This window comes from Mycteria americana, chromosome 8, assembly GCF_035582795.1.
Source record: "Mycteria americana isolate JAX WOST 10 ecotype Jacksonville Zoo and Gardens chromosome 8, USCA_MyAme_1.0, whole genome shotgun sequence".
NCBI classification, from domain to species: Eukaryota; Metazoa; Chordata; class Aves; order Ciconiiformes; family Ciconiidae; genus Mycteria; species Mycteria americana.
Genome location: NC_134372.1, coordinates 2220662 through 2243268, shown reverse-complemented (window position 1 = coordinate 2243268; position 22607 = coordinate 2220662). Strand labels below are relative to the sequence as shown.

General features: G+C 50.5%; 1 protein-coding gene across 1 annotated transcript; it reads right to left on the bottom strand.

Annotated features, from left to right (window-relative positions):
* Positions 1–8053: 8053 nt before the first annotated feature.
* SPRY4 (sprouty RTK signaling antagonist 4) lies at positions 8054–21246 on the bottom strand. The gene is made up of 2 exons (XM_075509905.1): positions 21067–21246; positions 8054–10517 (listed from the first exon to the last, which is right to left on the bottom strand). The coding sequence occupies exon 2, from the start codon at positions 10469–10471 to the stop codon at positions 9572–9574; it is 900 nt and encodes a 299-aa protein (XP_075366020.1). The 5' UTR covers positions 10472–10517; positions 21067–21246; the 3' UTR covers positions 8054–9571.
* Between the last annotated feature and the right edge of the window lie 1361 nt (positions 21247–22607).

Sequence of the window (22607 nt, the reverse complement as noted above, 5' to 3'; positions counted from 1 at the left end):
GCATTTTCCACCCGCTTCTTTGGGACCGGCAGAAAAGCCCATCGCTTCCCAGCAGCATGGGGTCTTTCCAATTCATTTTTTTTTAATCTCTGGACCTCAGCGAGCACTCTTTGGCCTTATTTTACACCCCCACCTCCTCCTCACCCAGAAACTGTGCGGCCCAAACTCTCTCTCCCGGCTGAGAGCGGGTTGGTGCCGCTTCCCGATGCTCCCCTGGCTCCGGCGAGGAGGGGTGCGGTGGGCGGCGGGGACCTTGCCGGCGGCACCGCGGCTGCGGAGGTGCCGTTGCTTTTGTCAGAGTTTTAGGCAGAGTTTTAGGCAGATCTGTGCTGGTGAGCTGGGATTTGTCCCGTCCGTAATTCACAGTAACTGAATCCCACTCGGCTAGGTGCGAGTCCTTCGCTGCGCTTCGGTCGCTCTGAAATACGGCTGGAGGTTTCTTAGCAGTGGATACAGACACCCACGTAAAGGAAAAAATAAATGCGGTAGTTGTCTTTGTAAGGATTATTTACAGGAATATCAGGAGAGTTGGTCCGTGCCAGCCTCGAAGCTCTTTGCAGTAGTGCAGCAGCGTGATAAGGCTGCTGCGGAGGGAAGGGGCAGCTGCTGAAAACAGAATCGAAACTCCTCGTCCTTGAACACGAGAGATGATGAAAATTTGGTTTTGGTGGGGCCCTAGGCACTTTAGACCATAGACCCCTGTTTAGACCCCTGTAGGGTCTAAAGCGGAGAATCTGTGCTAATAGCTCACCCTCTTCATGAAAAGCAATTAAACACCGTATCAACGATAATGGATTTTTTATTCGTACGTTCATGCTTTAGCATCCGTTTGGGCAAGATGGCTCCGCTGAAGAGGCAAGGTGAACCGTTTCCTTCCCAGCTCAGAGCAGGACATTTCTTAGTGGAGGATTTTGCCGCTCCGCACATGGTCGGACGCTCCAGTGCAGTAACTGGAGCGACGGGACGTGGTGCAGAACGTCCCAGTTTCATGCTCCGAGAATATCACGTTTCTGCTTAGGAAAACCCAGTTACATAACTGCATTGCGTAATTACAAACATACCTGGCATCGAGTGGAACTTGGTTTTATGATTTATTCCTCAGAATTTATTCATGCGTAAACTTCTATTTATTCCCTGTTGTAAGGGGAGAAAAACGTCAATGAAAGTGCTACGGAGCAAAGGGGCAGCACACATTTCAATCTTCCCTCTACTCAGGTATACCGAAAAGTAAATTTTTTCAGGCTTTTTATTGAGAAATTCCTGGAGCTTTCTGCTTGGGAGCACAAACTCCGCTTGGGTTTGCAGAGCCCAGCTGGGCTGGGACGGGAATGGGAGATGCTGGGGGGATGCTCGCCCTGCCCGGTCCCTTGCTGGAGCCGCACCCCAGGGACGCCGCACCCCAGGGACGCCGCACCCCAGGGACGCCGCACCCCAGGGACGCCGCCCCAGTGCCCGCGTAGGTTGGTGGGGCGACGGTCTGGGAGAAGCGAACAGAAACCTTAGAGACTTGAAATCCTGGCTGGTTCGTTCAGAAACTCTCCGCGATCTCCTCTGCTGTTTTCTGGGTTTGGCAGGCGGTGGGGATCGCTGGGTGGGGGCGAGCGCCGAGGCCGGAGCCGTCATTCAGCCCACGCTGCTGCCGGGTGAGTGTTGAGCCTGTGTGAAACAGATGCAGCTCTCTTGACACCGGGGAGACCCTGCTGGGTTTTTAAAAATTTATTTAAAAAAAAAAAAAAAAAAAAAAATCTTATCAAGAATACCTCCTCCAGTCATACCTTTGACTGCTGTTTCTCAGCTTGCTGGTTATTTTTTTAACTGTGATAAACAGGTAAAAAAACCCCAAACAGGTAAAAAAAACCCAACCCCTGAGAAAACAGCAGAAGCCTTGGTGTGCTCGGGTTGGGTGCCCAGGGCTGCTTTCCCGGGGCCACGATGGGCTCCGGTGGCCCGGACATGACCAGAAATTTCTGTGAACCCCCTTCACCCTCCTCTGCCTCAAAACCTGGCACCCGGCATCCAACTCAGGCCCCCGGGCTCCGTTCGGGGGTGGGGGCTGAGCCCCAGGCTAGCGTGGGGTGCCAGAGGGGTGAGACCTGTGTCTCCCTGCTGAAAGGCTTTGCCTTGACCTTTACAGCCACCTGGTTATTTCCCTGAAAAGGAAGCGCTGGCTTTGTGCGGGAGCGCAGGTGTCCTCTGAAGGGTCGAGGTTCTTCTGGGCTCTTTGAGGAGATGCCTGAAGTTTTACGGCGCTTGGCGGGAGTCGGCGCGGGCAGCCCCGTGATTCACTGGCTCACACAGGAGGTTATTGTCATTAGGAAGTAAAACAAAACGTGAAGGCAATTTATCTTTATCCCGGCCATTTGTTCACGAAAGGTCAAACTTCATCCGTGGGTGACGTGTGCCCGTCCCTGCGAGGAGCCAGCTCCTCGTCCAGCCGGGGCACGGGGCTCTCCCTCCGTCGTGCCCATTCACACACCACTGGCGTCTCGTCCCGGCAAGAGAAATTATTTATTACTGGGAAAGAAGGGCCGTGGGAGGTGATACCTGCGTGGGAGCAGCACAGCTCTCCCGTGCCGCAGCCGGGCTCCCGCCTGCCATGCTTGCCCCAGCATCACACCTGGAAATTCGAGAAATGAAAGAAAAGCTCCTGTATCAGCAGCATGATCGTGGATGTGGATCTGCTGGCTTCTAATAACTTTTTTTTTTTTTTTAAAGACAGACCAGACCCTGAATCCCTTATCTAGTTTCCATGTAAACAGAGCAGATGTGCTCACTAAGGGGAACGGCACCAAATAATCCCACTCCGGCTCCGTGCGTGCATGCGTATCTGTGCACCTGCAGGCGTGTGTACACACGGTGGGAAAACATTTGTATAATTGCAAAGAATTAAAAAAAAAAATCCCTTACTGGCGAAGCTTGGGCAGGTTGGTGTTACGGCCCCCGATGAGTCGCAGGTGGGGATGGGCTCTGCCTTGGTCCCGGGGCTGAGAGCGAGCGGTGCGGTGCAGGGGGTCCGGGAGGGCCGGATCCTGCCGGGTCCACCACGGCGGGGTGCTGAGCAAGCCCTGCACCGCCTGAGCCCCAGCTTTCGACTTGGGCATCCGATGCCCGCTGCAGTTACTGCCTTTTCCTGGATCACGTCGTGTCTATTGTTCCCCTTGCTCTTGCAGCAGCGTCTCACCACGGAAGAATGCACCATGCTCCCCAGCCAGAACCCCCCACCTCCGAGCTGCCAGCGAATAAAGCCCCATCCTCAGGGCTTTATTTAGGTTTCGGAGCGAGGCCATATTATCGCCGTGTTTGTCTTCGAGGATGGATGCAACTTTTGCCCAGCGTCGCTTGTTTGCTCTTCCCGTCCCCCTCCTCCCGCTGCTGGCAACGCTGACAAATCTCACATCTCATCAAGGGTGGTTTTTAAACCCTTGGAAAAATCTCAACGTGTTTATTAAGTACCTATTTTAGCAAAATAGTTTTAAAGGCAATCTCAAAATCAGCTTTTTATCTCATTTCTGTAAGTTTCAGGCCATTCGCTCAGAACTGAGGCATTGCTTAATGGGTATTTTGGATGCTTTGATTCAGTAGAAATTCCCGTTCTGGTCTGACCTCCGCGAGCTGTGGTTGCTCTTTGGACCCGGTAGTCAACGGGGAGGTCTGTTATTCTTTTAGCTCTGTACCTCTCTTTGCCACCTTATAACCTGTGCTCGTGGTGTTGGAATTGGTTTCCTTCAATGGCCAATTATTGAAAATGGTGTAAAAAATGATTTAAAAAAGGCGATAATTCTGATTAAAAAAATATTACTTTAACATCTACTAGTCGAATCACCAAGAGCGCTCTGGTTTGCTTCCAGCAGGGAGACGTGAACGCCGGGTTGGTATTTTTAAAGCTTTATGTGCAAGACATCAGTCAGTGTTGCCAAACTCTGATTTAAATTTATACATCCTGGCTCAGTCTGTTTGTTTCAAATAAAAAACCCCACCACCAGCGTAACAAATTCGGCATCTTTTCCGTATTGCAAATTTTTTGGCATCAGATGTCATGATCTGTACAGCGTGGTTATTGTCTCTTTATCTGATCCAGTGACTAACTCAACATTATTGTTTCAATAATATTATTTCAGGCCAGGTAAAGCACTCGGGTTACCTTTGTGGATGACACAAAACATGGCATGTGTTTTAATGAGTCATAGCTCCACAGCGCCTGCAAATAAATAACAGGAACGGTGAAAAATAACCTGGATAATTTATTTTTAGCGGTCTAATGTGATGCTGGTGACACACGGAGGGAGGCAGGGTAACGTGTGCCGGTGGATGGGAGCCATGGATGCTCTGAATCAGCCAGGACCCCGGCGGTGCCCGTTGCCGGTGTCGGCAGCACAGCCTCGCCTGGGTAAATCACACCGTAGGAGCAGCTCTGACTTTGTCTCTAAAAATAAATAACCGCGAAGGAAACAACGCCTTGCTCTTCGGCGAGGCGGCTGTAAGCGAGCAGCCGCTCGCGTTCGCACGTGAGCGACTCGGCGTTGTCCTTGGCGCGCGGCGTGCTCGGTGCCGGCTGCTGCGTCCTGCCCCGCGCGTCGCCGGTAAACGGGGCTGGGGTTCGCGTCCTGCCCCGCGTTGCCTTCCCTCGGGAGGAGTCTGGCTCACGGCTGTAGCTGTGGAGAGCTAATATCAGTGTCAACGCGGGAAGAGTGTTTTAATGACTTGGGGAAATGCGGGGGGGGTTCAGTCCCCTCCCGCTCCCTGCGTGCAGCGGTACCCCCATCGTGGGCGGCAGGCGCGGGCGGGCAATGGGGGGACGCGCCGCGCGGGATGCGGAGCCCCGCAGAGCACCGCGCAGGCAGCCGAATTGCGTGCGAACACGATAAAGCCCGGAGCTCCCGTCCTGTCCCAGAGACTCATAAATTATGAACGTTACACCTGCCTGAGGCCACGTACTTATTGTTTTATTAAGGTTTGGATGAGAGCAAGAGGAGGCGATGGGAGGGGAGGGCCCTCCTGGCCTCTTCCTCTGACCGCCAGCCCTGCCCCACGCAGCCCGTCCGTGCTCCCCCCATGGCTGTACGGAAAGCATGGGCTCTGCTCCGAGAAATGAGAAGCGCGACAGCAGGGAGCGGGTCTGAAATGTCATGGGAGGCTCTGTGGGACGTGCCAGAATCCCTCTATGCGGCGGGTACCACTGACTTTGGGTTTGCTTTTTTTTTTAAAAAAAATCTCTGCCCAACTTTTCACACTAAGGGTTGAGCTGTAGCCCTGTGGAAGAAGCAGCCTGACTTCAATGCAAGCCTCCCTGGCATATCTTAGAGGCAGAGGGAAGAATTGCTCCTACAAGTGGACAGAGTAGGGTATTCTCCTCACGGAGGAGCTAGCTCTTCCCCGCTGCAGGTAAATTGTGGGATATTGAAACGATGTTTAATCGTTTAAATCGTTTAAATACGGCCCAGGCCGTAGGGCAGAACAACCCCAGCGTCGCCCTGAGTTCCTTGGCCGGAATAAAACGGGGCTGGAGAGCATCCCGGCGAGGGGCCGCATGCTTTTGGGGCTCCGGGCGGCAGCGGGGCTCCCCTGGCTGTGGCTCCGGCTGTCGGTGCGGGAGCTCCCCGCCGCGCTGGGGGCTCGGGGGTGCCCCTTTCCCCGGGAAGCGCTGCCCCGGCCGTGGTTTTCCCGCGCGGAGCCGGTGGATGAGGCGGCAGCCGCACGGCGCGTATCGCAACCGTCAGCGGCGCGTATCGGGGTCTGTGACCCCCCTCCGGGTGAGGGGTGTCTGCACCCATGCGCCGGTGGCCCCGGGGCCCGCGCGCCGTCTGTATTACGGGTTATCCCACCCGGGCTCTCGACTCCCTCGATTGCTCCTGGTGCGCGTAGTATCAAATAACCGATTTTGGGCTACTCTCTGCTTGTATTTTTAGAATAATTGCTATAAACATCCTTTGGGATTTTTTTTTTTAAAAACCACAACAGCCATTTATATATTTAACAATATATATTTTTATATATATATATAATTTCTAGATCAGTACATTCATCAGTACTTGTTTTTCTTCACAAACAGAAGAACTCTTACAATAGTAGACTTTCTAAAATAAATACTATTAAAATAGAGCTTCAAAATAAATATTCTATACAAAGAAAACCTTCTGTGGTAACTTTTCAGGGTGTATATGTGGTGGGGTGGTAACAGGAAAAGGGGGAAACCTTTACCAGCGTGTCCGAGCGTGGGAGGGGAGGGGGAATGCCCAGTGCTGTGAAAGGGCAAGGGCTCGTCCGGGTGGGAAAGCCGGTGCCCGGGGAGCAACAGTGTGAACTTAGTAGCCACTCCTTGTACCCGGCGGGCACTGGGACAGAGGGTGCGGTGATGGTTTATTTGTCTGTTGAAGCCCCGCTGTTCCGGTGAGCTCCAGCCGGGGACGTGGCGTGGCATTGCCAGCGCACCATGAAGTCGCCCCTTCGTGCTCTCTTCTGTGTGCGGGCAGAGGACAAAACCCGGCAACGAACCTGCTACAGCCATTAGCTGTTCAGGGCAGTAAAGCCCAAGCACCCTGCCATCCTCCTGCTCCTCCTGCTCCTCCTCCTCCTCCTCCAGAGCCGCTCTGCGGTGGCACAGCGCCGGTCCCGGGGCAACCTGCCCTCACCTCCCCTCTTGCCTTCGTGGTCCCACCTCACCGCGCCGACACGGCCGGAGAGCACGCGTCACGCCCGAGGTTCGTGCTAATTAGCGGCCGTTCGTCAGTTTGCAAGGGGGGACAGGACCTGCAGGGAGGACGGCCAGAGCTGCCGCCTCCGTGCCCTCGCCGGGGCTGAGGTTACAGGGCACCGTGCCCGTGGTACGTCTCAGGGGTGGCAGGAGACCCAAGTACCTTAAAAGGGGATAGGGAAATGGAGGCGTTGGGACGGGGGAAGAGAGGGGAATAAAGACATTATTGACCGGAGACGTACCCTCCGGCAGCCCCGCGGCGCCGTGCCGCCGGCAGAGCCCCGGCTTCGGCTGACCCCGAGCCTTTCCGAGCGCTCTGCAAAGAGCCCAGCGCTGTCTTGCCGTGCCTTGGGCCAGGAGCCGGTGGAGCAGAGTCCCACCGCTGTGCCGGGCGGCCGAGGAGAAGAGGGAGGGTCGCGCTGCTACATTTACCACTGCTCTAACACATCCACTAACGCTTTACAGTCTTCCAGCATGGGGCCGGCTTACACCACCGCAGGATTTATATATTAAAAGAAACCAACAGAGAAATAGTTTACAACTATGTACAATGAAAGTAAACCCATACGGGATCGCTGGGTGTATACACGTGAGCGTAGATTGGCACAGTGGCGACCACGCCAGCGTTGTATTTGCTTGCAAGGACCATGCATCTAAACCACGGGCTTTGCTAGTGCGGATTTTCAGCACAGATCCCCCAGGAACAGCCAAGGGCAGAGGGTCAAAAAGGCAAAACAACCATAGGTGGAGGCCGTTGGGATACGTATGGGCGCAACAGAGGAGGGCAGCAGGTAAATACCTCTCCTGCTGCGTTTTCTAGCCTGTTTGTATCTTGGGAAAATGATTTCTCTTATTAAATACAATACCTTATACATTCAACCAACAGTTCAGCTAGTTTGGGGTTGGTTTTCCTTTTACCCTTTCCCCTCTCATTTGTGCAAGATAATATATACAGCTCTGGATCCCCACCTGCTTCCTTCTTTCTGGTGTCCCCATACGGTCAACATGAGGATAAACGATAGGAATTGGTATCTGGTGACAGACGTAGTATCCCTTTTCCTACGATTTATCATACACGAGCCAGCAAATGTTATAAATATAGAAAGTTTGGTTTTTTTTTTTTAAATTCCCCATTCAATAAATATCTACAATTAAGCTTAACTAAAACCCAAGTCATCCAGGTTAAATGAATTCTTAAAACAAAAGACACCAGAACTCCCATCAGTTTGCTCCTGCCAACCCCTATGCAGCAACTGTATTGCAACCAAGCAAATGGGATTCCTGGAAATGCTACATGAGCTCTGGCTATTGCTTATCTAATTAGAGATGACATTTCACTGTCACTGCTGTGCATTTACCGAGGAAATTTCCTCTAATTAAAAAAAAAAAAAAAAAAAAAGAGAGACTAGATCAGTTTTCTGCATGCAACAAGTACCTACCTACTTATTACAGTGTTGCATGTTTGGACAAAGATTTTTATTTAGCACCTTGTGGTCGTCAAGAGAAAGGGGTTACTGCATCTTCAGGGAATGCAGAACCGGCCCTAGGATGAGTGCACGGACAAAGCCGATGATATTCACTTACGGAAAACCATGGGCAAATTTCTTAAATATGTTCTCTTCCCTCCCCTGGCTTTCCCTAGCATTTGTTAACACTAAAATAAACATTAAAAGCATTCTCTACGTTTATCAAGACACACTTTTGTACAGAGGAGGCAAAAGGCGAACAGCAGCAATAGAGATGGGGGAATGGGCTGTACTTCAAGCAAATGCCATTCATCCCCAAGACAAAAAAAAAAATTTAAATCTTAATATTTAATGAGCAAAGAAGAGCTTGTTCCAGGAGAGGAGGTACTGGATTGATAGCCCTATAAAAACACACCTATGTGTATCGTACACTTAGGTTTTTGTGACTTCTTAACAGAGCTGAAGAGGTTTAGAGAAACAAACGCTCAACGTCTTAACTTTGTGGCGTCCCCTTTGCTCCAGCACTGGGGAGCAAGCACGCGCGTTGGGGAACCGGGGTTCGGCCAGCGTCCTTCTGGAGCGGGTTTGTACTGTTGATGTAAAATTAATATTCCACTGAACGAAACCTGATGCTACAGCTCAGCTTCCAGGCAGAACACCACCACGTTTCTACAACTGCCTGAACTCATCCTGCCGCTATTCTTCCCGGGGAGGGAGCAACCCTGCTACCATCTTGCTTTTAAAAAGAGGGTCCGAATCAAGGTGGCCAGGTGGGTTCAAAGAAAGCAACATGCCTAAATGTTAAGAGACCCTTATACAAATGAACTGTATCTTTACTTCTGGCTCAAAATCTCTGAGGGACACAGAAAGCTTTTGAGAAACACGTACTTTGTGTGCAACTGGCCCTTCTACCGGTGTGCGGGTGGGGAAGGAGGGAGTTAACCCGTCACCTTCAACAGGCTGCTGGTAGCAAATCAGAGTTTGGAAGGAAAGCGAAAACAAGAAGCCCACCCTGAATACGACGAATCCAACGCAGCTTTCTGCAGCCGGGAATGGGTATTGCTTGTGCGGCCGTGCCTGCCAAGCGAGCAGTTAATGGTTCTTGTGGTATGCAGGCATGGTGAGCAGCCGTCCGTCCGAACCAGGCGTATTTAAGCAGCTGTACTTCATGATATACATAGGTTTTCAGCCTTCACTCTACATTATTAAGATTCCTCCTTTGGCCCCATCTATTTAAATTCTGACCAGTTCCAAAACCCTGAATAACCCAAAGTGCTTCAGTTTGTGGAAACAGTTGCTTCTGCTTTCTCCGAAGGCAAAAGGCTAACGTTATCCTCAGAACACAGGTTATTAAAAAGAGCCAACGCCACCCCCCTCCGTGGAGCGTCCTCCCGCTCCCCGTCCTCCCAAACTATCAAAAGGGCTTTTCTGGCCTGCTTCCTTTGCTCTCCGGCAACGCCTTGCAAATGACACTGTTTGTGTTTTTGCATCTGCATCCGGGCCGGCTCACTTGGTCGTAGCATCTCTGGGACAGCTTGACGCAGCCGGTGGCTGGCAGGTAGCAGAGCAAGCAAGGGAGCACCAGGGAGAGGGCGCTCATGAAGGACCAGCGGGCGCAGCAGTTTGAGTGGGAGCAGGAGCAGGGGTGGTCGGCACACGTGCCCTCGTCGTCCTCGTTGGTGCAGTGGTAGAAGACGCCCTTGACGAGGCACATGCAGGTGGAGTAGTTGACCAGGTTCTGTGCCGAGCAGAGGCACTCTTGGTTGCACACCCAGCACGAAGGCAGAGTCCGGGGCAGCGCGCACTCCTTACACTTGCATTTCCCACAGGCTTCGCACAGTAGAAAGTGCTTGTCCAGTTCCTGAGACACAGGTCCCTTCAGGTCCAGGGGTTTGCAGTTAATCACCTTGGGCTGAATGCGAACCGCTCTGGGGGAGGACTGCTCCGCCACGGGCGCCGGGGCCATGTGGTCCAAGAGCCTTTGGTCTGAGGACGTGCTGCTGCTGCTGCTGATGGAGCTGGGGCGCCCGCTGAACGAAATCCAGGGGTGGGTGACATCCTGCTCGCAGCGCTGCAGGTGCTGGTTGGTCAAGACCAGTTCATGGGGGCCTCGGGGACGCTTCTGGGCTGCCAGCTGGGAAGCGGTGGGGTTGTCGGTGTAGTCGTTCTCTATGTGAGTTGTCTTCATTTGGTCAATCGGCAGGATGGTGAGGGGATGCTGCAGCCGCCCATAGGGGATCCGACTGTCCAGCAAGGGCTGGACCATCACAGAGTTGGGGACAACGGTGATGTTGTGGGGAATCCGGGGCTCCATTGATAAAGCAGCCTGATTACTGGTGAAAAATCTGCTCTTAAGTGTCCTGGGGGAAGGAAAGGAGAAAGAAAAGGGGCGGGGGAGAGAAAGAGCGCATTGTTATTGAGTTTTGCTGCAACCCCAGCCCAAACAGGGCTCTTTGCTGAGGCTGGTTATTATGCAGAAGGTCTTACAAGGTAAACTTGTGTCCGAGGGAGTCAGAGCACTTGCCCAGGTATGAAGTGCATCACTCCCCCTTTGCTACCGTGTTCCTCTCCCTAAGCTTGGCCATATATAGCTCCTCCGGTCCCGGGAGGGCTACCGTTACTGCAGGCTCCTGAAGTGCCCATGCATCGTTTTTACTGAGGGAAAGCACATCTTAGGGTTACCGGTGCACATTCACATGTATTTTTGTCAGCAAACTGCCTGAAATGACTTCTCTAAGGTCTAGGGATTTTCCCCTAAAAAAAAACCTGATGCAAAATCGTGGCTCGCAGGAGCGCTGGCCTGGTAGAAAGAAGCTTCGGAGCGCGGGGCTGAGCACTTGTCCTTGCTAACCCAGAATCTGCCTGTGGGAGGGTGGCTTGGCTTCGGCAAGGAAGCGTCCCGTCTCCATCGGGAGCTGCTGGTTTCAAAGGCTGCTTTCAGCCCTCCTGCGGGAGGTGGAAGTTCTTGCTCAGCAGCTTGTCTGGTTGCAAACCAGCGTGAGTGGACGGGTAGAGCTCACGGGGAGGGCACACACACGGGTCAGACTTGATATGTCACCTCCCGCAGGTAATTAGGCACTCGTCTTCAAAACACTAAGTGGACTAATATTTAGTTTAAGTGCTGTTTACTAGCTAAACTAGCTAAGCCGCCTATTGCGGCAGTTTCTAATTTCATTGAAAGAGTGCAATTTATCCTGGAGTCGATCCAAAGATTCAGCAGCGGCGTAGGACAAGAAACCACAGGAAGTAACTAAACTTAAATCAAAGAACGGAAACGACTTGGTTCAAATTTAGAAAGTGCACATTGTTTTCTAGTAGAAGTGCCATTTCCTCACGGGGTGACCTTTATTCATAAATAATATAATATTGGAGATCAGTTTAAAGAAGTGGTGAGTAAAGCTTCAGAGCAAGTTGCGGGGGCGGGGGAAAGCTTCTGGTATCAAGAAAAAGGAAATGGTGAACAGCTTAAGGCATTGCCAGTTGTTTGTGTTCAGACAAACAAATTAACCTTTTCCAACAGCACGAAAGATTTTAATATTACGGCAGTCTGAAAAAAAAAAAGTCGGGAAAAAACTGCATCCAACTACAACTAAGTCACACAGGAGAAGCGTGTGTAGGAGTAAACGTAAGCGCTGCTCCTGCAAGAGCATATCCCCCCCCCACATTTAACACAGCGCAACAAAAATTGGAGCATGAACTAATTCTGCATTTTTGGAAGGAGAAAGGGAAGTGCGCTATTACCCACCGAGAAATGTCACTAGAGTCCACTATTATATTTGTAAATCGTTGCTTTGATAGATCACTTGGCGTTTGAGGGGTTGAGAACCTGCCAGTTCTCCTGGGATCAATAGGAGAGAGGGCGGACGCCGGACGGAGGCCAGAGCAGCAACGCGTGGTCAGCGCGGCACATGCCGCCTCTGTACGCTGGCACCGCGTCCTGCCTGCCGGGCTCTTTGTCCGCTGCGCAAGACGAGCAGGAAGAAGCGCTTCATCTAGCAGTAATGATGATTGTTGTAATGCAGTCCTTATGCTGTTACTCTTCACTAGTTAAAATTCTCTGCTGGCTCTTAGCCCTTCACGCAAAGTTGTTTTTTCATTATTCATAGCTCATTGACATCCTGACTCGAGAAACAAGAGAGTTTTTAAAGCATCTATTCCTATTTACTGTATTTAAAAAATAGAAAGAAGCAACGATTCTGACAACTATGGGGCATGCAGAGGGAAAAAAAATTCAGTTTTCTTTTGTACATCAGAATCCAGTGTCATGATACAAAAAGTACTTGCTGCAAGCCGGAGTTTAGCAAAACAGTCAGTTCTGTATTGGCTAGGTGTTGTGTTTGCAGGAAGACTTGGATTTCACAGGTTTGTGGCTTTTTGGAGGAGAGAGATGCAGCTGTTTGGGCTGGCAAGAGTCAGCGCAGCGGAGCTGATATTAGCTGGAAGGGAGCTGGAGGAAATGGTGGCACGCTGAACGAGGTTACAAGCCTATCTGTCTGGTCCTTCCTATCACTGGCAGCATCGCCTTCGTGGCCTCTCCATAATTTTTCAATGAGCTCTAGCACGGGGCTCTGTGTTCTGGCCTGAGCTCAGTCCCACTTGTTATCAAGTCTCTGGAGTTTGGCCCATTCAGAGCAGGTTTAGACTGGGTCTGTGGGTCATGAGTTACTTTAAGGTGCACCGGGTGCCAGCACGTGTGTTGGGGAGAGCTGTTTAGCCCTTAGGCAGCATCCGCCGCCTCTGTCAATGCAGCGAGGCCGATCTGACGCCAATTTTCCCCGATACGGCAGCGCTGAGCCCGGGTGGCACGTGGAGGGCGTTCTGCATCGCTGGCGGCACCGCACGGGGAGCCCTCGCCCCGGGACGGGAGGGCAGCACCCCAGGGGACCGGAGCAGCACGCAGGAGCTGGCACTTCGGCTTTATATTAGCTCTGCAGTTGCACAGTCTGCAAGGGTCCAGAACTAGCGATGACATCACACGGAAGTTATGTCATCAGGTTAATCTGGAGAAGGATTATAGCCACAGGCACTCTTAAAACACCCAAACCCCTGGTACACAGACATGGCCATATGCAGGCAGACATTAAAAGATGGCTTAACTGAGATAATGCTAATCAGGATTTCAGAGTTAATTATCACAGAAAGGAGATGAGCCCTGGACTAAACACCACACTTTGGGATAGTTAATGTTGAAAATTATTCATCATCTGTTTTTGTTATGATACTGTTTCAAATTGTCTAACAGGCAAATTCCTGCAGAGCAAGGGGAGCGGAAGCCCTGGCATGGCAAACTCAAAGACCCTGCAGATATGTGGGCACAAGATCTACTTGGATAAAACCTCTGCAGTGAAGACAGCCAAATAAGACCTAGCTCCCCTAATTCCCAGATCCCTGCCCTGGACGCAACACCTCTCCTGTTGAAGACCACCTTTAAAACACCGTAGATATGCACCCCACCAGTTTTTGGTGCTAGTGCTACACATGGTCCTTTAACTTCTGCCCTGCCTTCTCACTCCTGAGCAGAGGGTTTCCACAGTTAACTGCTCTCACCTTTTGAGCTGCACTTAAGCGATATAATTTTCTGATATTTATGGAATTTTCCAAGGACTGTGACTGCATTGCTGCTGATGGTCTCATCGCCAGAAGTTTCAGCAGTGAAGCAAGATTGCTGGTGACGGATCCAGGTCAAACATCTCGAGTGCTGAACTAGAGAGTGAGTTGGGTGGTGTTTGTTCTGCAAGGAGGTCCTCCTCCATTGGGATCTGCCCAGATGACAACAATTACGATATTTTATGGTGTGGTTGCTTCAGTTTTTCTGTCTGTGTGCTTCCACTGGCATGTGCCTTGAGCACATCTTTCCCTGAGCTGCTTCCGCTTTAAGCTTTACATCTGCATCCCATGAAAAGAAAGACGTCAGCAAAAGGTACTAGGTAGCCGTGCACGTACACAGCACTCCATCTCTCGTGGTAGAGAAGAGGAATCCAGGGAAGTTCTCAGGTTAAGGACTTGGGCTGGATTAGAAGCAAGTCAAGAAGCCAGACTGCTCCCGTGAAGTCTTGCAGGCTGATGTGTGCCTGCCTGGGTACATGGATGGATCCTGGTGGCTTCCCTAGAAGACCCCCAAAGGCATCAGAACTTGACCTTCTTTGGTTGGTGCGTTCCCCAGAGGGAGATACGCAGCTGCAACCAGCCTGAAACTGTTCCAGGATGACGGGAACAATACAAGCAAGTCATCCTTTGAAACGCAGCCGCTTTGCAGGCAGATATAAGGATACCAGATACTCCTGTAAACAATCATGAGGTAAGCTGTCTGCTCAGCAGCAGGAAAGCTCATTCCCACTGCAGAAGCAGGACACCATGCCCTTCTTCACCTCCCCTTCCGCCTCCCCACCAGGAACCCATCACGCATGCGGGGTGCTTGTCAGCAAGGACGACATTGCCGTGAGCAGCAACGTTGGTATCTTAGAAACTGCAGCTTCTGTTCCAGCCGCACCTCCCATCAAAATTAGTGTTTGGGGTGACCTGGCAGAACTTAAGACCTTGAAAAAGGACACGAGCTGAAGGGGCGTAACTTTGGGGCTCTTGCATCGGCTCCGAAGGCCTGTGCAGGTGAGCAAGGTGGGGTTCAGAGTGGTCAATTGCGTCTTGTAGTTGCTGGCGTTGGCTCAGATGTTGAAGTGACCTAATTCAGCATACGGCACACGGAACCGGCCACCGTCTCTGAAGCAGCCCTGGGCAGAGGTGGTGACAAACGTGGGCCACTTCCCTTGGGAGGGAAGGCAAGAAAGAACAGGCTGAGCCGTCCATCTCCCCTTCCCCGCCCCCCAACAAGAGTGCCCGAAGCTGCCTGTGGTGAGCCAGGGTGGCTGCCAAGAAGGGGACGGCTCCCAGAGATCAGCTGCAAATGCCAACCCCCCTGCGAAAGAACATTTCTGCTCGTAGGGCTCACCTGCTGTGGAAAGGAAGGACTGAAGTTTGTGGTGCCAGTGTTGTGAACAGATCTTCTTTCTGGCAATGGCAGCTGGGTACTGCTTGCAGGTACTGAATTAATTGCTCAGATTGAATAGATTCGATATAACAAGATGTGTCATTTAAAGAAAATTGTAGATAAAAAAAAGAAAAATAGAAGAAGAGATAATAATAAAGTAGAATAGGAGATTTAAGACACTTAAGCACCATAACTTTGCAAAAGCTACGAAACTTTATGTAGTGCCTTTGTTGTCCACTGCACTAATCCATCCTGACTGTAAATTGCATTTTAATTGAGAAAAAATGCCATACAGAATACTTGTAAACAAAATTAGTTAATCTTGGATCGTCAGTAATTACAGACATATTATAGCATTAACGTAGGGACAAATTCACTGGTTGCAATTGTACAGGCAATTTTCTGAAAGGAGACAACAGGAAGAAAAATTCACGAGTATGTTCTTACATTGGGATTTATTCATTCTTTAGAGGTAGGTGAAACAATGAAGTTCTTTTCAAAGCAGAAATGTCAACAAACTCCCATGCAGAGAAAATTTCTCTTCCCCCATGCCATCCAGGGACTGTATGGTTGCTCACCACATAGAATTTTCAAGTCAAAATATACTTCCTTCCAAGGGAGTAAAATTGGATTCAAAAGGCAAGTTCATAAATGTGCGGCAGTGCTTGTTTCGTCTCTTCATCAAGACATTGCCAATTTAAAATTACTACTGTACTAGATAATTACAAGTCCTAAAGTTGTAGGAAACCAACTTACTTTAAAGTGTTTTGCTATTATTTCAGACTCCAAAGTTTTGTAAGATTCTTTAGTCATATGAAATTAAAACAAAAGTGATCTTATGTTTTAATAGGATTTTGGACTTGCCTACATAATTTTATAGAAAGCTACATCCTTGTAGGCAATTCCATGAGAAAGTCGTATAAACCCCCTGGAAAGCTCGTTCTCATTAATGTCTTCAGAACAGTTTTTGAAGCAATAAGGTTCTAGTATCTTTATTTTCAAAGGGGAGTTGGATAACTTGTCTTGCAGTTACTGAAAAACAAAATGGATCTTGACTTAAATATCTAATGAGTGCATATATAATGTTTATAACTGTCTCAGTTACCTATTAGTTAATAATTTTAGTAAGTTCTTTCTCACATGTTCAACAGCATTCTAGATGTATGCAGTAACAAAAGAATAATGAGAATAAGGGACTTAGAGTCCAGAATCGGGTCCTGCGTGGAAGCGATCCTGCAAATCCCGGCCCTGGGAAGTGCTGGTGTGACTCTGACACATCCCCCCTGCCCGCAGTCCTGGTGAAGTCAACAGCAAAATGGGAAAAAGGGAAAACGCGCTCCCACCACCCACCTCCTGTCCACCCGGCACCAGGTACAAGGTACCACAGTTTTGCCCAACCCATTTCTGAAAGATGCGGAAAATTTCAACGCGAGATGCTGCTGTGCAAACATCTGGGCTCAGCCTTAAACATCGTAGAAAAGAAAAGCCCCAAATGTGCTGCTTGGTGTGTGTTTGCTCATAGGGAGACCACCAGTATGGTCAGAGAAGTCATGTAGCCACCAACAACTCCTTCTATCCTTTGTAAGCTGTGAGTACCAGAGCAGGGGTCACTTTACCTCTTTCTAAGACATTACACCTTAAGTACCCCTCATGAGCAGCCTGTGCCTTCTGTTGTGTCTGAACAGCAGCAGCGTCATGGGAGAGCTGTTTGCCCCAGCAAACCAAGCCTTCTCCTGGGACTGCTGGCACTGGATTGTCCTGTGCGTGTTCTGTAACGTCGCCAGTGCCCCCTCTCTTGAGCCTGGGCCTGCGCCCCGTAACGTCGGGGAGCTGCTGAACACGCAGTGCTGCCCATCGCTGTGGCGGTGGTGGCCGGCTCCGAGACATCTATAATGGTTATAATGGTACTAGGTGGGACGGAAAGTAATGGTATGGAAAGAGCCGCCTTCTGCCTTCTTACCATAAGCAGAGTAAAGAAAACTTGAGTTTTCAATCAGAATTTTCAATCACAGGTTTCCAAGAATTTTCCAAGTGTTGAAGCATCATGAGCTTTAGTGAAGAAGGGATAGAAGAATTAGCACAGAGAGACGAAAGGCCGAGCCCTGACTGATGCCCGTGGGAGCCGTGCGCTGGAGCTGTGGTAGGGCCTGAACTGCTCGCCTGCAGTTCTGCTGTGGGTCAGCGGTGGCGAGGGGACAGCCCAGAGCCCTCCGAATCTTGTCACCTAACACACCTCCTCTTGGCTACTGTGATACTAGACCTGTTATTATCCATGCAAAAGCTGAATTGCAGCCTCTGAAAGGGACGTGACCATCGCCCCATGACGATTAACATATTTGTAGTAATAGTTGCAGTAAACGTACTGCAGAAATTTGCCTCTTTTCTTTGCTATGTGGGACACATGAATTTCTGAGACAATAGGGCAACAGGAAGAAAATTAAAAAAGCAATAGAATCTTTACAGATAAATCTGAATACAAAGAAATTATCGTAATTGAAAACAATACGCTTCGAAGTAGTATACTGTCAAGGGCAGGCATATATTTCAGGGCCTGTGCAAGTCAACACTGTTCAGAATCGATGGTAACCAGTGCAAAATTCCTCTGGTTTATCACTGCTTTTAGAACAATCACGACTATTCGCTCTCCTACGGTGGTTTGGTCACACAGTCTAGAAGACCTTAGCTAGAAGGCGTTGACCCCGGCTGCATCCCGTGCTCTGGGGACGAGCGCAGACCCTGCCTTGCTGGCTCCGGCACGGCGCTGGAGGCCAGGACGCACCAGCAATTTACAGCTCCTCCCTACAGCCATTCGGGAAAGAGGGAACCCAGGACGTGCATTGAAAACGAAGCCAGGGTATCTGGTATAAGAGCTACCCTTGCTATCGAAAAGTACGTGCAAAGGGAAGATCTATAGGGCTTCAGAGAGTACGTGCACCAAGCGGGGCGGCTGGGGCAGGCGCGGCGGAGCAGGGACCCGGGGAGGAACCCGGGACCAGGCGGGGTGCTGCTGGCCGGGGCTCGCTTCCACCAGAGCAAACGGGAGGGATCAATAAAGGACTCGCTTCCCCGAGTCCCAGTGGAGGAGGAGCTGATGATAAGGCAACAAATTCTGCCACTGCCTTTGTCTGGAATTCAGGACATCCTCTTGTCCAGGCCTCCCAGCAGTGACAAGGGACACGCTGCTGCTGCTGGAAGTCAAAAGGTTCAATAAAAGCTTTTAATGAGGGAAGACTACACTTGAAGTTAAAGGAGACCTTTCAGTAAGCACATGTTTTTAATGCGTGATTAAGAATAATATATAATGTTGGAGTTCATTAAGACTAAGTTAGGCTGTGTGAATTTTGAGTCAAGCTGTAAATGCTTTAAAAAAGAAAAAAAACCCAGCTCTTTTCCATGAAGCGTGTATTAATATTAACAAAATATTGATGTTAATTCTTTGCGTTCCCCTCCTTAGCAGCCTTATCTAGCTAAGGACAGCTAGAATTTTCTCTACGAGTAATAAGGAAAAAAAATTAGAAAGCTTATTAGGGAAACCTGCCATTTTTAAAACGAGACACGAAATTCTTGCCAGAGCGTGGAAATTCAGAAGCTGGGAAATGAGACCTGTAGACTTCCAAGAAGCTGTCTCTGTCCAGCTAAAGTCTGTTCCTACAGTGCGAGTGAATAAAGCACATTTTGGACCACTAACGCCCAGATCTCTAGGGACTCAAATTTCTTAGTCAAGGCTTTGTATTGGGTAAGAACATTTATTTTAAGGCCAGAAAACTAAGCTCAGATATGATCTATTGCACTAATGGTACTAAAGGATAACCATATTAGAAGGATTTTATATTTTCTTAATGAAACACATTGTATTGCATTTAAAAAGAATGAAAAACAAACAATACTTCTGCAACTGTTTGCCTGTACAAAGGCAGTTTTAAGTACTGGGCTGAATTTGGAAAATAGTATAGCAATATGATTAATGAATATTTTGCTTTTATGGTTAATATTTGGAAAACTATCAGAACTGTGAATTAATTATTGCTGTCGTGTTGCAAGGGTTTTGAATTCTGTTTCACTGAAGTCTGATTACAGGATTTTTGGGGGGAGGGGAGGGATTGCTTTTTGAGATGTTGCATTTCCCAGTATGATTTGGGAATTAGTCATGATTCCATGAAAACAGCTTTTGTTTTGCTGTTTCAGGAGGAGAACAAATAATTTCTCCCCTGCACATACCTCATGGAGAATTTCAAAAGGACTGCAGTGTTCAGAAATAGTCCTTTTAATTTTATAATACCAATATAGAGTCCCTTCTAGCAACAGAAAACACAGTAGCCCATGGAAAATGGCACATTTATCAATGAGACATCCCCAGTGGGGTTCCAATAACCGAGAACAACCCCTCCTCCTGCTATCATTCATTTTTATACGGAGAAGGGGGAAGCTAGTCATCAGGATCATTGTGATTCAGTGCACAAATTGTAGCTTTATTCTTTAACCCAAAATAAAGAGAGGGGGGGAAGCCTTAATATTGGGAAAGCTGGGTTTCTCTTTACCTAATTAAACAGCAATTCCTGAGCTGATTTTTGACATACTGTACCCTCAGCATGGCATGGAAGAAAGGCAGCAGCTGAAGAAGTTTTAAAGAATCTAGAACGTGCCTTTTCTGCTCTGGATAATTCAGGGATGCTTTTCCTTTTCTCTTGCTTTCTCTCCTTCACCCTTTAAAGAAAGACTTGGGGCTATAAAAGATTTAAATCAAGAAATCAGACCCTTGGTCACTTGAAGAAAAGGAGTGAAGCCTTTTCCTCCTGTGATTAATGCTGATATTCATTTGCACTGCCATTTCCAAGGTCTGCATTTCCAGTCCTGCTTTCCTCTAAGACCTTTGTGCCTTTTACATGCCCCTTTCTGTTTTTTCCATTCCCCTTCTGATAATGAATTTTCTGAACATGTCGTCTCTGGGCTTGTCTTTCTCCTGTGACGCCAGGACTGGTACCAGAAAATAAAATCCTGGCTTATCTTTGCTACGCAGTTGGTAGAGAAGAGCAGCCAAGACAGGTTTTTCCTCCATATATAATATATTTCATACACCTTCATGAAATTATTCTAGATGCACATTTTTATTACCCATCTAGCCTTTAAAACACATAATCCATCCAGATTTAAAGCTGAAGCAACCAAGTGTACAGCAAGACAGGGAACAGAGCAGTGATGGAATAAGGCACTGAGGCCAAAAAAAAGGAGCAAAAAAGACAGTTGTATGAAATAAAATGCTAAAGAGCAAAGGTCAGGCAGGAAAGCTCTGACACACCAGTGCCTGATCTCTGAAGTGTCCTATTATGGAGACAGCTCCGAACTACTTGACACTAACAAGACAGAGGGCTTTGGAAAAGAGAGGAAATGCGTATCATCAGTTTTCATATTCGAAAGCAAGAAATATCCAATTCTTATTTGGCAGCCCAGGTGACCGCATATTTATGCTCCTTTTTTGGGGAAGGAAGAAGGGATGAAGGAGAGGACATCCCATCAACAGAACGGGGAGCCTTATTCTGCCATAAAAACCCGACGCAAGTGTGGTGAAACCTGCCTGCCATATACGTACACCAAATGCAGATGTTGCTGAAAGAACACAGGAAAGAGGTATCGATAAGAAATGCAGGAACACAGACGCACATTCTGCAAGGAACGGGCTATTTCTCCAGAATGCAAAGTCTCCTTCGGGCTGCGAAGCACCAGGCGGCTATCCACCGTATGTAATTATAGATAATTGCTGTTAGAAAAGTCACAGTCAGAAATACGCTTACCATCAGTGATCTTTAAGGGACGAGACGAACGCATCTAGAAAGAGCGCAAGATCTTCCCTCGGGGAGCAGGCTTGATTTTTTTTTTCTACTTAAAAACATGTAACACTCGCTCGCAACCGCAGATCTCGTACTTACTTTAAATAATTCGGCTAAGACCATCTCTCCATAGGCGAGTTAATCCTGAACCCGAGGCGGGCGAGGGGACCGGACCGGGGAGCCCGGGCAGGAGCTGCGGGCAGGGAGCTGCGAGCGCGGCGCTGTCAGCGCCCGCCGCGATGCTGCAACCGCCGCTGCCTGGGAAAATGGCTATTTTATGAATGGGAGGGCAGCGGCTCCTTCTGCGCACGCGCGGCCTCCCCACTCTATGAATGGGTGGGCACCGGGGCGCCACCGCGCATGCTCGGCTGCCTTTTATGAATGGGGGGCTGGAGAGGAACTGGCTGGGAGTTGCGGAGGACGGACGCGGCTCGCGCTTTTTTTTTTCCTTCTTTTCCTTCCCTTTCCCTTTTTTTTTTTATGAATGGAGGGCAGGCGGCAGCTGCGCATGCACCGCGCCCCCCGCCCGGGGCTGGAGGTAACGGCGGGGGCAGCGGGGGCGGGGGGGCACCGCGCTCCCGGCCGCCGAGGGGGGCACGGCCGAGCCCCCCCACCCCGTCCCCCGCGGGCTCGCCCTGCCCCCGCCGCCCCTCCCGGGCCCCCCCGAGTGCGGCCGTTAGTGGGGGGCAGCCGCGGGGATGCCCCAGCCCCGGTGCCCCCCCCCCCCCGCCGCCGGGGCCGGCCCCCCGCTCCGCGGCCCCGGGCGGCCGCAGCACGCTGCGGAGCGGGGCGGGGGGCGGCAGCTCGGGTAGCGCTTCCCGCCGGGGCGGGGGGTAAGGCCGGAGGCTTTGGGCACCCCCGTCGGGGGGGGTGCGCGGCCGGGAGGCGAGAAGACGTTCAGCGCCGCGAGTAACGATTCGCCCTCAGCGTTCGGCTTCGGTTTCCTGCGGTGAGAGCCGCGGGCCGTGCCCCCCGCTGCGCCGGGCACAGCCCCCGCCTCTGGCCGGCGGTGCCCGGGTGCAGCGGCAAGCGGCAGCCGTAGCGGGGTTCGCGTGGCCCCCGTGCACGGGTGGGGTTGTCTTCTGGCCCCTGTCCCTTGAGGAGGTCGGGCAGAGCCGCGCAGGTTCCCCAGAACCACCCAGAGCGCGGAGATGGCCCCGCTTCGTGGGGCGAGGCGACTGGCGTGCGGCTCTCGGCTTTGCAATTTTTTTCCACCTTTAGCTGTTTCGAAGTCCTGTTGGGCCTCATCCCGAGGGCTCCGCAGGCAATCCCAGGCGGGCCCTCGGGGCCAGATTTTCGACTGATCTTGAGCAAACGACTGCTGTTCTGCTGGTGGGTGTGGAGGTCCCCTGAGAGCCTTGCCCGAGCTGCCTGCTGAGGGCTCCGACGTGTCCTTCGGTTCCCATTCGGCAAATGGAGACTCGCTCTCGGCTCAGCCGGTGCCGGAGCGGCTGCAGGCTGGGGCTCTGGGCGCCAGGGCCCTCGGAGGCAGGGCGCTTTACGCTGAAAATGCGTTCAGAATAATGATGTATTTTTAATATGTGTGAAGAGTACTCTTCAGGGTACAAACCAAGCCCTTTCTCATTTCCTGCCGTATGGATGGCACGTATATTTAAAAGCTTGCACAGCACTGAAAAACC

Coding starts and splice junctions, on each gene's coding strand:
- SPRY4 (XM_075509905.1), bottom strand. CDS start 10,471: ATGGAGCCCCGGATTCCCCACAACATCACCGTTGTCCCCAACTCTGTG.